Source organism: Podarcis liolepis, assembly GCF_965112155.1.
Source record: "Podarcis liolepis genome assembly, chromosome: 6".
In the NCBI taxonomy this organism is placed as follows: domain Eukaryota; kingdom Metazoa; phylum Chordata; class Lepidosauria; order Squamata; family Lacertidae; genus Podarcis; species Podarcis liolepis.
In genome coordinates this window covers 32365738-32382741 of record NC_139559.1, presented here as the reverse complement: position 1 = coordinate 32382741, position 17004 = coordinate 32365738, and the positions used below count along the sequence as shown (strand labels likewise).

The 17004-nt window shown below is 43.5% G+C and overlaps 1 protein-coding gene across 1 annotated transcript in view; it reads right to left on the bottom strand.

Annotated features, from left to right (window-relative positions):
* Positions 1-5357: 5357 nt before the first annotated feature.
* The window catches only part of ADORA1 (adenosine A1 receptor), a gene marked incomplete at its 5' end in the record, with an annotated part of 53134 nt that continues 41487 nt past the window's right edge, over positions 5358-17004 (bottom strand). The window contains one exon of the mRNA XM_083508605.1: positions 5358-6326. Within this exon, the coding sequence (XP_083364731.1) occupies positions 5678-6326 (649 nt within the window). The 3' untranslated portion in view covers positions 5358-5677. The remainder of the gene's footprint in view (positions 6327-17004) is intronic.

Sequence of the window (17004 nt, the reverse complement as noted above, 5' to 3'; positions counted from 1 at the left end):
CCCCCTCATTTAGGAAGATAAGGATTCCACCCAAGGCCTGAAACCGCCAAAGTTGTGACGTTTTGCTACGGGAAAGGCAAAACCTGCCAATGCAGGAAAATTCCTTTCCGGCCCTTCAACAGCAACCCTGACATAGCAGGGCCCGCGTACCTGTGGAGAAGAGGTTAACCTGCAAAAGAAGGCAGGGCAGGGTGGGAGAAGCTCTGAAGCCAACTGATGCTTCACAGGTAGGATTCACCTTCCATTGTGTGGGCTGGGTGGTCCCTCCCCCTACCTGGCTGATCCCCTGGCAACGCCTCCCCAGGCAGGATTGGGCGATTGGCTGAGGTAGGAGGAGACCTCCAGGTATCCAGCCTGGGGAGGGCGTAGCAAGCCCGTACTACCGGGAGCTACACTGGGATCTGGGGGGCTGCGTGTGACCACGCAAAAGGCGCCCCCCATTTGATGTGGGGAGCGGTCATTATGACAACAGTCAGAGCTGTTTGGCTGTGGAAAAGACTCCCACAAGAGGTGTGGCCTCTCCTTCCCTGGAGGTTTGTAAGCAGAGGTTGAACGCCCATCTGTCATGGATTCCTGCATTGCAGGGGGTTGGGCTAGATTACCCTTGGATCCCTTCCAACTCTATGATTCTATGAGAGAGGGACAAAACCTTTCCATATCGACTTTCTCCATGCCATGCATAATTTTATAAATTTCTATCACATCACCACTGACTCAAAACTAAAAAGTCCTCAACCCTTCCTCACAGGGGAGTTGCTCTACCCCCTTGATCATTTTGCTCACGGTTCTCTGAACTTTTTTTCCAACTCTACCTCACCTGAGGTGACTAGAATTGCCCAAATGCACCATAGATTTGTATGATGGTATTATGATATGGACAGCTTTGTTTTCAATTCCTTTCCTAATGATCCCTAGCATAGGCTGTGCCTTTTTCTCAGCTGTGGAAAACTGGGTCAACATAGAACTTTGCATAGAAAATTGAGTTTTGCATAGTAATGTTAAACTACGCTCTTGTAGCTGTGGGGGAAAGAAACATTGTTTTCTCAATGTACTCTGTGTGTGTGTGTGTGTGTGTGTGTGTGTGTGTGTGTGTGTGTGTACAAACTTCATGCATTTGATAATGTGATTTCTATTAATCCACGAACACATGCCACCATAAATACATCAGATTTTGAGGTGTCAGGAAGCTCTTTCCCCTGCCTTTAGCTTATAGAACATTGAATTTGTATCAGAAATGTGTAGCATGCGATTAATCCCTTTTTCATTTTCTTTCACTCTTTACACATTTCACCATCCCACCTCACCTGGCACTAATTATTTATGTATTAATAGAAAAGAATCAGCATCTTAAAAAGTAGAGACACCACCTTGCCAACAAAGGTCCGTATAGTAAAAGTTATGGTTTTCCCAGTAGTGATGTATGGAAGTGAGAGCTGGACCATAAAGAAGGCTGATTGCCGAAGAATTGATGCTTTTGAATTATGGTGCTGGAGGAGACTCTTGAGAGTCCCATGGACTGCAAGAAGATCAAACCTCTCCATTCTTAAGGAAATCAGCCCTGAGTGCTCACTGGAAGGACAGATCGTGAAGCTGAGGCTCCAATAGTTTGGCCACCTCATGAGAAGAGAAGACTCCCTGGAAAAGACCCTGATGTTGGGAAAGATGGAGGGCACAAGGAGAAGGGGACGACAGAGGATGAGATGGTTGAATGGTGTTCTTGAAGCTACCAGCATGAGTTTGATCAAACTGCGGGAGGCAGTGGAGGACAGAAATGCCTGGCGTGCTCTGGTCCATGGGGTCACAAAGAGTCGGACACGACTAAACAACAACAAGAAAAGAATGGAAAAGGTAGCCGAGTAAAGCACTGTTTATTAAAGTCCTTTGAGTTAAGTAGGCATTTTTTGCTGAAAGCGGCAACCCATAAATGCTTAATTTTGGCTGGAGCATATTCCTCCTCCTTAATGTGGCCATGTTTTGTTAAGAGTAAATCATTCCTGCTGAAGACTGAAGTTCCCACCCTCATCTGCTACCTAAGAGCAACTTGGCCCAGTGGAAGAGTTTTGTGCTTGATTTTTAAACTGGTAACTGATCATGTGAGAAAAAGAAATGAAGGCCCCTGCCTCAGTAGCAGCTCTCCTGCCTTGCAGTTGTTGGGAGATGTGGCATTCTCTGTTCACCCACACAGAGTGTAAATAGTCTACATCTGCCAGAGACAGCTGCATATGACAAAGTGGCAGCACAGCCATTCTTATCTTGTAGACAAGGGAGAGAAAGGGGGAAAATGGAAATAGCTTACATACCTTGTCTTTATTCCTTTCCCTCCTTTCATTCCTTGCCGTCTCTTAATAAACATTGCATAGAAGACTGTTCCTGCCATGCACAGTGATTGGAACTCAATTTGTTTTATCTTGTACTAGGGAAAGAAGTTGTGTGCTAATGAGAGTGATACTCCATTTTGCCACAATATTTTACAGTACAAAAATGATCTGGCACCAGTGGCATAGTGTAGGTTGCCAGCGCCCGGGGCAGCACAAAGGGGGTGAGTGGGAAAGATTATTTTATTATTTTATTATTCATACCCCACCCATCTGGTTGGGCTTCCTCTGGGAGGGAGAGAAATGGACGAAGTATGCATGGGCATTCAACTACCGACGTCTGCGTCACCCAAGAGATCGTGGCTGAAGAGATAAGAAAAGAAGAGTCATTCCATTGTCTGGAGAGGTCACTTCCTGGTTCGCATGGAGAAGCCGTTTTCAACAGAGCTCAGTGATGGAAGCTCACAGCTGTACTGAGGGAGCATCAGGTGTTGAAATTTTGAGCCCCTAACAATTTTGCACCCGGGGCAACCACCCTTGTGGCTCCCCCTCCACTACACTAAGCCACGACTTCACCCTAGCCATGTTGCTTGGCCGACATTCATTTGTCAGGACAGGAGACACTAAAGTATATAAGGGAGCTATTTGCATCCTGCTGTATTTGATATGTCCTGTCGAGGGTGCTTCCCAGTCAAAGGAATGCACACAGCAGAAACTTAACTATTGTCAAAGATAACACAGTCACTTCGACAGCTCTGGAGCGCACCAATCTGGCACCTAGGAAGCTATTCCCAGATTCATGCTCTGTGGAGCAGTCGCAGCAACTGGGGACCACTCCCCATCCACCAGTTCATGTAAAACCTGATGGGTTGTATGCACCTAGCTGGAAACTACACCTGCATGAAAGCTGCTGCTGCTTCTCTACCAACTTCATTTCTCGCATTCTTCTGGGAGAGAGTGTTGCAGGAAAGGGTAGGGAACCACCTGGTCCTTCATTTGCCTGGGCTGCCTCTTGAGAGAAATTGGCAGATTCATCCATCCCTAGTCATAGGCCATCCCGTTCCCTCCTTTGCAACCCCACTCCTCAGCCCTCTGCAGGGCAAAAGATGACCAGGTAATCCAGTGTACTTTCCCCACCCCCACATCCTGTGCAAAACAAGAGCCAGGAGGCTTCTTCTAGCCAGCTCAGAAATTCAAGCCTGACTTAGCTTTTCAAAGCAGATACAGTGGTACCTCAGGATGCGAACGGGATCCGTTCCAGAGCCCTGTTCGCATCCTGAAGCGAACGCAACCTGAGACTGCGCATCTTTGCGTGCGCGGGTTGCGATTCACCGCTTCCACGCATGTGCATGACGTCATTTTGACTGCGCATGTCAAGCGGTGAGGTGAAACGCGGAAGTAACGTGTTCCGTTACTTCCAGGTCGCCGCAGAGTGCAACCCGAAAGCGCTCAACCTGAAGCGTATTCAACCCGAGGTATGACTGAATATCCATTTCCATTTTTACAAGTTGATACCTACTTTTAGGTTGGTTTACTGTGGGTTACTAAGACATAAGAAACATAAGAAACAGTAGTCTTCTGTTAGGTTTGCTATAATATTTTCATGCTTTTCGGTATCCGCCTAATTCATTTGATGTAGGCTTTATCCGTTTTGCTCTCTTTGGCAATTTCATTTTAGCCACCTCAACAGACATCGTAGGAGCCAACTCTTAGGGACTGTGGCCCCCCAAGGCCTAAAATATTTGAGGAGAGCAGAACCTTCCAAAGTTGATGGGCATTGCCATTCAAATAGGGTGGGTGTGTGCGTGTGTGTGTGCTGATCATAATGTGATCATTATGGGGGTGGGGCTTACCTGAAACACCCCCCCCCCCATATTTTATTCAAGTTGGCACATCTGACAGACATGCTGCTTTATGGAAAAAATGCAGCCATATAACCTGGAATAACATGGGAACAATTCAATAAAAGGGATGTTTGGGAATGTAGTGCTATAACACTTGCAAGTGTTAGTTTACTTTTGACCAACACAGAAGCTTGAGCTAATTGGGTCCACAATGTATGCAAGCTCATTAAGCATCCTATGGTACCTGGTTAATTTCAGCTTTGGAGCCCTTGCTTGTTTTTCAGGGTACCCCCATACCTGCAAAGTGTGCTGGTGTCCCTGAGGCCTCTCCAAATCACCAACTTACATAGCAGGTTCAGGGGACTGGTCACGTATGTGTGTTTATTTACCAAGTAACCTATTTATTTGATTTCTTTCTTGCATTCATTTCGTGCCTCTGGGGCACAGCAGGGCATGTACTTGCAGAGATTGGGAACGGAGGCCCTTCCAACTTGCATCTGAACTCAGGCTGTACCTCAAACAGCAAGATTGAATCTGCGCTCTGAAGCCAGGAACATTTATTTGCAGCAAGAAGCAATTCAATACACACAAGCCAGCTTGCACTGATATCACGCTCTGTGAAGTGTTGTTCTTTCATTTTGTAGAAATAAGCTACATTGGCCTATGGGTCAGCAGAACAAGACCACATGAGGCAGATGTACTGCTGAAACCGTTAAATGAAATTGTTGTCAGGACATACAAAACAATCCCCTGTGACAAATGTAGAAGTTAACCTGCTGCCTCACCATAATTCTAATAAATGTTCATTAATTGCAGTAGGGTTTGAACACAGATTCAGCATTATGATCATGGCAGCGGCTGCTTTTTTCCGGTTAAGTCCTGGCTGTGCTTGGTTAGAGAACTATTTATGCCAGTCCCCAGATTTAAGGATATGGGGGCTGCAGCAAGGAGGTAGAATCACTGAAAATTGCTTCTGTCCCTTTTCACTTTATCATTGGCTGAGCTGTGTGATACTGTTAGATACAACCCTGTATATGTTAAATTGTATGTTGTGTATTTGTTTTAAACCTGTAAGTTGTCCAGAGCTGGTTTTTGTTTTTTGCAGAGGCAACTCATAAATGCAATTAAGATTACTGCTACCAATGATAATATTAAATTCCATAGTGAGTACAACTCCCCATTAATTAAACCACAGAGATTCGTTTCCTCTTTATTGGAATGAAATATACATTCTGTTGGCATAGTCCCCCTTTAAATGCATAATTATAAGTGTCACCTTGCTTCCAAAAAATGGGAGGGAAAAGAACAGCTCCTAGAATACCAGATGGTAAAATGAATATTACTAGTAGTAATAAATAATGCCCTTGATTGGCTCTGGGCTTTGTCTGCTCTGCCCAGGAGCAGGCCTTGCGTATAATGGAGATGAAGCCAACTTGGCCATTTGAACAATGAAAGGGATGTTTATAGAGCACCCCATGTGGCTTGAAGGCTGCAGGCCAGCCTGGCACCAGACGACTCCTAGATGGCAATGTCAGTGTTATCAATATTGTTCATGTGCTTGTCCCCTTTGCAGTAAAAATAATGGTTCCAGATCTGCAGGAACGTGGTCCTGAATTTTCTAATCCTGAAGGCATAGACGATGGGGTTCATGGCAGAGTTCCCATGCGTAAGAAATATTGCAATGTAGGTGAGGCTGCTGTGGGTCTTGCACGACGGGTAGAAAAAGCTGATACAGTTAAGAGTGTGCAGAGGCAGCCAGCTCACAGCAAACAGGAAGAGGACGAGGGCAAGAGATTTGGCGATTTGCAGCTCCTTCCCATAATACTTCTCTGGATCTGTCGAGCAGGAGGCGACCTTTTTATTAAGCTGCTTGCGGATGATCTTGAACACCTCCAGGTAGATGATGAGCATGATGAGCAATGGAGGCAATACCCATACGAAGAAGTTGAAGTAGACCATGTACTCCATGCTGATAACGTTCTCAAACTGGCAACTGACAGTGAACTCTGACTGACTGGTGTTCGTCAGCTGACTGGCGTTTGCCCTCTTCTGCATTTCGTTCAAGTTGTTCCAGCCAAACATAGGGGTCAGTCCGACGAGCAGGGAAACCAGCCAGCAGCAAGCAATAGCGATTCCAGCACGCTTAGGAGTCACCACACTCTTGTAGCTGCAGAAATAACAAACAAAATATGTATTAAGGTCTTTAACAGGCAAAATAAAAAAAAAATCCTTCCAGTAGCACCTTAAAGACCAACTAAGTTAGTATGAGTTTTCGTGTGCATGAACACTTCTTCAGACAGTCAAGTGGCAACGCAGTTCAGCTCTCACAACGTTTGGACAGGGGACATAATTAAGTGTTGGTGTATAGATGGTTTGCATGCAGAAGTAAACATAAGCTACAAGCAAATGCAAAGACCTTAGTCTGCTTGAGACCCTGGAGAGTCACTGCCACTCTGAGCAGACAATACTGGGGTAATAAGATGGACAATTTAGTCTTACCTGGCATTTATTATTATTCATTACTATTATTTATTCAATTTGTATACCAATTTGTATTTATCAAAATATCTCAGGGCGGTGTACAACATTAGAAACACATTGCAGAACATCATAAAAACATAGTAAAAAGCATACTGACATTCCTCTCGCTAACAGTTCTCTCCCCAACACTTTTATAGGCCGTATGTTATTTAATAACCATAGGCCTGGGTAAAGTTTTTGCCTGGCATCTAAAGACATGTTTTGATGGTGCCAGGCGAGCCTCTCTGGGGAGAGCATTCCACAGGCCACCACAGAAAAGTCCCATTCTTTTTAAAAATAATAATAATATTTATTTATTTATTGGTTTTCACATATTGTATTACAATACAGATGTACCAAAGCCAACACCATTTCCTCCCCATCCCGCCATACATTTACATTTATATTTCCTCAATCCATCATATTATTCTTTTCTCCTTCCTCCCACTTCCCTCCACCCCCACTCGATTTCCTCTACATTATACAATTTACAATAATCTTTGCATTCTACAATCTTCTCAAATCATCTATATATTCTTATTATCTTTCCTTACTAATTTTTCTTCCCTCCAGTACTTCACATTTTAATCTAGGCATATTAGCGTATCTTTTTTTGAGCAATATTTTGCCATATATTCACCAAAACATTTCCACTCCTTTTTTAATTTTTGATTCGACTGATTTCTTATTATAGCAGTTAATTTTGCCAAAATTAAATATTCATTTAGTTTACAAATCCATTCCTCTTTTGTAGGTATAGTTTGTGACTGCCACCTAAAACTGAGAAAAGTCCTGTTCTTTTGTTGTCACTGTCCAAACTTTTCAGGGAGAGGGAGATGTAGAGAAGAGCCTCGGATGACAAGAGCAGGGTCCGTGTTGCTTTGTATAGGGAGAGGTGGTCCTTAAGGTATTGAGGTCCTGAGCCATGTAAGGCTTTATAGGTCAACACCAGCAGCTGCCTGTGTTCTTACAAGACAAGCAGCAATAGGAAAAGTATGCAGGGAATAATTCAGCTCTCCTTTCAGAGCAAAAAGAATCTGTTGTCACAAACAGGCTGACTCTTCCTTAATGAGATGAATTATACCTCGCCTTTCGTTCAAGGAACTCAAGGTAGCATACAGTTCTCCCCTTTCCTGATTTTATCCTCACAAGTAGGTTAGTCTGATAGACACTGACTGCCCCAAGGTTGCCCAGTGAACTTCATGGCTAAGGGGTGGGGGGAGTTGAACCTGTGTCTCCCTGGTCCTAGTCCACCACTGTAAACACTACACCACATTGACTCCCAAACTGCATCCATCATAAATTGTACGAAGAGTGTCCTAGCAGCAGAGTCACATTTTACTATATGTGTTTCCCTGTATTTGACCCTAAAGTCGATAGGTGAATTGGTTTTGTAGTGAGCCAAGGAGTGAAAACAGCACAGGTTTTGAAGGCCCCCACTTTGAATCTCATCTGAGCCATGAAGTGAGTGGCGTAAGGCCAGTTGCAATCTGTATCATGGGAATAATATGAGAGGCCTACAGAAGTCTTGAAGAAATTCAGAACAAATGGAATCCTTGTATTAAAAATCAATTTGCAGTCAAAATGCAATAAATCTGGGTTTTCCCTAAAGCAAGCAGATAGTAAAGAAGTGGTTAAACAGTTGTTCTTTTTAAAAAGTAATTTATTATAAACAAGCATCATTCATACCTATACAAGAGAAGAAAGCGCACAGAGAGAATATTCTCTGCACTTATACTTGATAATTAGAATACTTCAAATTTTGTGCATTGCCAGAGCACTGCTTGAATTGTGTGCACACACAAAAAAATACTACCCGTAACAGGAATGGCTCTACCATTAGATAGCATGAGGCGGCTGCCTCACTCAACCACTTCGGAGTGCCACCAAAGGTCAACCAAAGAATATCATCCTTCCATTTGCCCATTCCTGTTTAGAGATAGGCTGACAATTAAGTTTGTGTGATGATGCCATATCATTTTCTGAGAAAATTAAATTCCCACAATGCAATGTGCTGGCAAATCTAATGCAGCAATAATAGGGTGACACAGAGCAATTACTTTGTCGTTTTCATTGACGTTGCTTATATAAAGGGAGTGCTAGTTTATCCTGCTGAGTCGGAGGATGATCTCATAGGGGAAACAGTCAGGGGGTGCTCAGGGGGCAGAGTAAAGCAACAACAACAACAGCAACAACAACAACCTTCGTTCAGCCCAAGGCCAGTGCTTCATGGAAGACTAATCATCTCTAATGTGCTGGCAAGTGAAGGGTAGACCAAAGGAACCCTCATTTTGTAAAAGTGTCAGGCTCAAAGCAGTGAGAATGTCCAAGTGTACAGAAAGCCAGAGATCTGTTCTGCTTTGACAGCCACTATCCAGAGGACTCTAATCACCTTAAGTGACTCAAAAATGGAACACAAATTAGATGCAACCTGGGAGGTTCACATTCAAGATAGTAAGTGCAGCTTGTTTCTGCTACACAATACTTTAATCGCAACAATTCCATTAACAAAAGGGTAGTGTAATTTTTACATTCCCCTCTTTTCTTCCAATGCTTGATTATCTGCAGAGTGGGTATTTTAATTTGCATGATTAACAAGAGTATGAAAGCAAAGGATACCAGCTTAATCTGCAATGTCTGGAGGTGACAGTGAGACCACATTATGGGTGATGATAATGACTCCTTCCGAAGGTTCAGATAATCATTACTGGAACTATTGTTCCAGCTCAGCAAAACCAAATAATATCAAGCAACAAATATCTGGAAGAATAAAGACATCTTTACCTTACACAGAAAATTTGTTAGTGTTGGTACCAGATGAGCCTCACTTGTGGGAGAATTCCACAAATAGAGGGCAACAGCTGAAAATGATCTTTTATCACCCTCCCACACACCCACTGAATAATTCTCAAAGCTGCCAGTGATGACCTCAGGGTCCAGGTAGGCTCATGTCAGAAGAGGAAAGAATGTAAAGCCCTATGTGTCTTTATAGGTTAATACCAGCCGTTTGAACTGGACTCTGAAATGACTTTTGTCCATCCCAAACCCATAAAACCCTGAAATAGAGGTCTACCATAGATGCACTACACTCCTACATTTAATGGCTGGAACGTTGAGATGATGAGTGACCAGTACTCTAAACACACTGTGCCCAAGGAAGGTTATTAACATCCTTTGCAAGCATCATTTGGGAGGCAGGAGAAGTGAGTGGCAATGCTCCAGTAGGAACGCATCAGGGCTAATGAGGAGAGATGCAGGCAGTGCCAAAATCCCCAGGAATTGAGATGTTTAACCTTTGATCATGAGGCTACAGAAAATAAATCTGCAACATGGAGTGTCAGCCCAACACACAGGGTAACAAACAATATCCCATTCCAATTAGAGAAAACAGCAGTGAGAGGACATAACATTTGTCTCATGCGCAAAGATTGCTTGCATCTGACAAGGGCTGGCATCTGTTAGGATTTGGGACCCATGTCCTCCCTTGCTCAGAACCTTACATGTGAAAATTTGCTCTCAGTAAGGATATTCCTAGGCTTTTGCAAGGGGAGAAGGTCAGACACTCAGAGGAGACCCATTAAAATGAATGAGCATGAGTAACAGGCATTTTAATTTCAGTGAATCTGCTTGGAGCACAACTTAGTTGGATACAACCCCACAGATTTTCAGAAATATATCTGTACTTTGAAAAACCCTATATATTTACTCTGTTTAAAAAGCGTAAGCTTGATTTTGTGCAAGCAGTGCTTTCATCTCCTGAAAAAAAGTAGAGTCCACATTTTCATAACATGGCAAAGTAGTAGTAAATTCTGCCTGTAGGTTCTGCTTGTTAGACCACAGCTGCTTCTGTAAAGCCAGAACATTATATTTGCCCTTGTGGTCTCTTTCTGTCTTAAATGGAGTGGAACTAAACCTCTTCTCTCTGCTGCTTAGTTTGTGTCCCACTTGTATTGTAGTTGTTTGGGGTCAAAGGTTTACAAGCAAATGGACAGAATGGTGGTGGAGGGTTCATACTGGGCACTCAAGGGAGACTGCATAAAATGACCAAAAATTGTGGTAGTAAGGCAATGAGTGGTTTTACAGTCCTTGTAGAGAATGAGAAGAAATATTATGTGGAAACATTTTTCAGCTGGTTCATTTTTCAGCTCTAGAGTGGATAACGTACACATCTACAGTTCAGCTCAAAGTAAGCAGCGGCACTTAAACCACTTATTCATGTGCTGGATTGTGGCCAGGGAACTTCCATGCCTCATAGGCTTCTGTCAGCTTAGATACCCATCGATCCTTTCATACACTATGCATCCAGACCACAAAGGCACACCGCAGAGGAGTACCATCACAACATCTTCATAAATGAAGAAGACCATTTCTTAAATGATTAGGAAACAGAGTAGGTGCCTCATAAAAGAGTAATAAGAAACATTATTTCCGATATGGCGGGAAAGGAGATGCAGTAAGGAGCAATTTCCCCAGCAGAGGTTGCTCTATTAAGGAGAACAGGGCATTGCCCCATCAATCCCAGTCTGCCCTCAGTGTCAGGGACTGGCTGGATAATGGGGAGTGGTAGGAGGCTCTAGCTGGAGAACCCCATACGGAAACCTCAGAAGAGGAAGGCAAAGAGCCAAGGCAGCGGTGGCTCCACCTACTGATGGCCTTCTTGCTTTTTGTCCTACCAGTCCCACCGGTCACCAGTCACACCTGATCTTGTGGCAATTCAGACTAACGTGGCCTGAGCTTTCACGAGCTAAAGCCCACTTCACAAAATGGAATGGAACACAAAATATTTCTAATGGAAATAACTATTTGAATCCTCAGGATAGCCAAGCAAAGTGCTTCAAAACAAAACAAAATTACCTGAACACACACACACAAAACAAGAGCTGGTTTTCCAGTTTAAGAGATTACCTGAAAATTGTGTTAAGATTTGGGGAAAATAATAATAATTGAGGTTGGACATTTGTCACTGCCTCACGTACAGAAGTAATTTCACCCATGGAAGCGAGAAAGAGAATTTATTTCAACAAATCTCAGCGGAGCCGTTGCCATGGAGCTTCAGAAGATCAGACACTCGTATGAGGCGCACTTTTGCTAAATGAGCAGCCTGCCTCTTCACAACAATCACATCCCTAAGTGTCTTTGAAGTTTCAGCAAGCCGAGTCACCTGATTCACGCAACAGATTTATTCCCTCCTGAAGCCAAGCTGTTAGTAAGCATAAATTCCATTGTGCTTCAAGCTTGGAGATTCACAGCTAGGGATAACGCAATCCCGCTGTCAATCCTTTTAATGCGTTTGAAATTTTCCAAAACAGAACTTGTTATTTTTGTCTGCATGTGGGACAAAGGACCAGGAGAGGTGACTGTCAGTGACATGAGGGTTTTCATCCACGTTGGATCACACCCAGAACTTCATTGCTATGCAAGAACTCTGGTCTAGAAGACGTGAAGCAATAGGAAAGAAGATGGTGTTTCTGAGCATGTGCAAAATGCTTCCCCCTCACCACAAGTCAATGCATGGTACTCATAGAGCAGGTGGGAGCGGGATATGTAAGCCTCCCGGTGTTACTGCACTTCAGTTCCCATCATCCCTGACCACTGGTGATGCTGACTGGGGCTGATGAAGTTGGTGTCCAACAACATCTAGGGAACCACAGGTTCTTCATCCTTGTCATATAGGAAAGCTAGAGCAGCTTCCACATCCGAGGCCATGATTTCTAGATACAACCCACCCAGTAGTGTAGCTATCTTTTGAAGATGACAGATTTAAAGGCAGGTATCTACCTGCTCAGGGGATTAGAAATCCCCTCCATGGTTGTCATCTGCATAACTTTAGACAGCAGAGACACCAGGAGGAGGCCTCCAGCAATGATCTGAAGAATTTAACCAGCAAGCTTTATTGCACTACAGTCACTCTCTTGACACCTACCAGTGTTATGAGCAGAAAGAGTAAATGCACTTACAGTAATACAAATCCTTCATGTACAGGGGCCCTGGCTACATTCAGTGACTTGTCTCTTGTAATTTATCAATGGAGTTAACTAGTAAAACTGCTTGTCAGGAGTTTCAAGATAAGACCAGCACAAAAATAACTCAGGGGCAGATCCTCTTCTCTTCGCTATGAATAATGTTATTCTTTCTTTTCCTCAAATATTTATGACCCTCTTTCTTTGAATTTCAAAGTGACTTGCAGCATAGAAGCAGTAAAACCCTTCATTTAAAAAAATGATACAAATAAAACCCACTTCTAAAAGCGGAAACAAATAAATGCTCGAATAGCTTGGAGCTAAAATAAAGAAGTTTATTAAATTGTGGGAGAAGAGAGACTCTTTTTGCTATCAGGGGATGACTGTTTCTGTCTGTGCCTTACCCTCCAGCCCTGAGGAAGCTGCTTGCAGAAGAATTCTTAGGGAACTTTCCAGCTTTTGAGGTTGTCATAAAAGATTGTGTGTGTGTATGTGTGTGTGGTTATCAGCTTTTGGAGATACTTTTGGATGTGAGGTAATTGAAAACTGGTGATCTTTATGCCCACTTAAATTTTGATATATGTTAAATGAGCTGTTAATGGTTTATTTTGTAGGGTTTTTTTGTAGTGGTATTATACTTTTTCTAACATATTGTTATTGCGGCTACTGTATTTAGACTTTTTTATGTTGAACCGCTTTGAGCACAATTGTTTCTGTAGGAAATGATGTAGATAAATAAACCGAGTACTGTATGCCAAAATTGCAAGAGGAGTGGGGAGCATGGCACTCCTGCATGGAAGATTGACTTATTGCGGCTACTAGCTACAATGAATAAAGACTCTGGGTTCAAAGATAGTATATTTCTGAATACCATTTGCTTGGCTGTCACAAAAGTGGGTGGTTTTCACTTTCTTGCCCAGCTGTGTGCATCTTCCTTAAGCACTTGCAAGCCTAAAAGAGGCAAACAGGATGCTGGCCCAGCATAGAAATTCATACTGCAGCTTCCCAACATCTGTGAAAAATGCCAAGCTTATCAACAAAATGAAGCAAAATAAGTGGGAGCTTAAGGGCGAATCTAAAATGCAGCTCCTTGAATTTATTATTCCAGAGGCAGAATCGAAGACTTTGAAAATCCCTCAACAAAAGCTCTTTGATCTTGCTCCATTTCGGCTTCTGCTTCTTACTCTCTTCCTGTCCTTGCTTGTGATCTGAAAAGTCTCCTGGATGCCCAGCAGATGCGGAAGCTCAGGCAATTATCCACAAGGTTCTTGAAACTATGGCGCTTTGTATAGAACACTGAGCAGTTTAAGTTAGACCTGGGTGTTTATTCCCAGTCCCAGTTTAATAAAAGTGAAATTGCTGGTTTATTTTACCCATCCTCTTCACTGAAACGATAGCTGCACAGCGCTTGGTATCTGTTTCATGCTGTTTAAACACTGAACAGGTGATGTCATTAAGAAAAGAATGGAAAAAGATAGTGGGAACTATGGCTTAATAATTGTATTGAGGCATAGTGACGTAACTGCCCTGGTTTCTTTAAAGGATAACCTAGATGCGGGTGGCGCTATGGGTTAAACCACAGAGCCTAGGACTTGCCGATCAGAAGGTCGGCGGTTCGAATCCCCACAACGGGGTGAGCTCCCGGTGCTCGGTCCCTGCTCCTGCCAAGCTAGCAGTTCGAAAGCACATCAAAGTGCAAGTAGATAAACAGGTACTGCTCCGGCGGGAAGGTAAACGGCGTTTCCGTGCGCTGCTCTGGTTCACCAGAAGCGGCTTAGTCATGCTGGCCACATGACCCGGAAGCTGTATGCCGGCTCCCTTGGCCAATAAAGCGAGATGAGCGCCGCAACCCCAGAGTCGGTCACGACTGGACCTAATGGTCAGGGGTCCCTTTACCTTTAGCCACCATACTTGCCACTCCCCTCAGCCTAAAGAGGAACCCTGCTGCAGGCTTATGTTAAGAGCCCTGCCAAAGGAGAGCTGTATATCGCCCTGTAAATAAATTAGTTTAAGCTGCCAACATCTGTGTGGAGTCTGAATTCAATAGGCAAGGTTTAACAGGTGAGCTTTAGTGAGGTTCTGAGAATTCTGTTAAATGGCCTGCCCCTGAAACAACTTGAAAGAGACACTAGATGCAGCCTGAGTGCATTGCACATCCTGTGAGGAACCAGGAATCACTTAAGAATGCTAGTGACTTCCTCTGACCAGAGGAGACAGCAGTCACAGAGGGAGAGAGTCCTAAATAAAACTTAAAGATGGTTTAGAATGCAGAGTTTGTTTGATGCTGTAATCCCACAGTCTTGAAACAGCCCCTGACAATTCCCAGGGTTGGGAATGGACGATCGAGCCAGCTTGCATCTGAACTTGGAATGTCTGCACTGGAAATTACGGATCAGTGTCAATGGGAGACATTGGAAATACATGTCTGGCACATGGTCCACATTGTTTGAAATGATAAATTTTCACACATTGAGGGATTATATTACCTTGGCGAAGCTATCAAATCCATAACTGATATGCAATATCTCATCCATTTACTCATCTCATTCTATCCTGCCCTTCCTCCAAGGAGCTTAAGATGTCATGCAAAGTGTGTGCTCCACCCCACAGCTACCCTGTGGAGTAGCTTAGTCTGGGTTTGGTCCAGTGAGCTGCATGGCTGAGGGATGTTCCAAACACAGATCTCCCTCACACAAGGCCAACCCTTGAGCTCTTATGTCTCATTGTCTCCCAATGTGCGGAAGGAGGGAGCCAAACGGGCAGAGCTTTTGCGGAAGCTGCATACCCTTTTGTGCAAGAGCTTCTCTTCATCCCTTGGGATCATTTGGTAATCCCCACGCTGTCTCTCTCCTAACTGCCTGGCTCTCACAGCCCCTTGGAGTTCTCATCTCTGCAACTCCAGCTGCTCAGCCATAAACATAAGCATGGAGACATTTAATAAATGGGGAAATCCTTGGAGCTGTGTTGGGTGGAAGCCTGCAAATTCCTTTGAGAGGTGTAAGGGGCAGGAAGAGAGGAAGGAGCCTGGTTGTGAAAGCTCAAGGCAAAGTATCTGCTCTGCTGTTGGCTGCTATTCCTGGCTCTGCCTTGGAATCTCCTGTGAGATTGGAGGCTTCACAGAGAGGGGACCCAGTGTGGAAACATCAGCTCAGATCTGTGCCTTGACTATGTAGAGATAAAGAGGCTTGGGGTTAATTCACACACACAACTCCCCCTCCCTGATTCAGTTCATGTAGATGTTCTGTTCCTGATCTTACTCAATATATATAGAAGTTGCACGTTGCAAAATGGTGACAATTTATCAGCTTCATTTTCCTTTTACACATTACATTTAGCTGCATTGATGATAGCGTTACGAGTTTGTGGATGCCAGATTCCTATAAGCCCTAGATCCAGCAAGTGTTAGAATTTAATCAAGGCTTGGGGTGCTAAACTGTGTGCCAGACGCTTCTAATCCAGCAAGTGTTAAAAACTAATTAAGCTTGATTGAGGTTGGTGGGGCAGTGTATCATCTGCCCTTATGGACCATCCCCACTGCTTTAGGCCCCTTCACTAAGGACCTGCCTGCTCTCAGGGCTCTAGAGGTGCTTGTTCCTCTGCACACAGAGGTTTTGTGATAACCATAGAATCTAACATCATCCAAAAAGTTTAGCTGTGAAGTCTTGCAACCATGTGTGTGTGGCTATAATACCAGTATGCACACGGGCACGTAAAAGAACATGTTTAGGTTAACATGAGCAAGCTATTACCTATCTAAATGCAATCCTTCCCACACTAATGATAAATTCATCCCCTATTTCCATAATATTTTTGGGGCAGTCCCATATATACTAAGCACTTTTGGTGTGTCAAGTTCATATCCAAAGTTGCTCCTGGTGCCAAACTGATTGGATATGATATACTTTCATCATTCCTCCACAATGAATCCAAATGCATCCTTCCAGAACATAAGCAGTGGCTCACTATGAAACGTGCATAGCTGCTAAAGTTGAAACTACCCATTATGACAGTCACTATGGCTCCCTGATCCTGTTTTAGCCGCATGAAGGGAATGACAAGTGTGTGTGTGTGTGTGGGGGGGAATTACATGGATTAGAGCTCATATGAGGAAGTGGTTCTAGTCTGCAACAGCTGATGCTATAATAAAATCTATTTGTCTTCAGAGCTTTACAAGATAGATTTTTGTGATAGGCATCAAATATGTATTTTATATGCACAAAGTATCTATTAACTAGGGACAACCAGGAATGTGATTTACCTGATTTATCTGTTGGATTGTTATCCTGCCTTTCATGAGCTGAGGGCCAAACTATATTATATAGTAAATGCAATATGCCTGATTCTTGTTATATAAATAGCAACCGG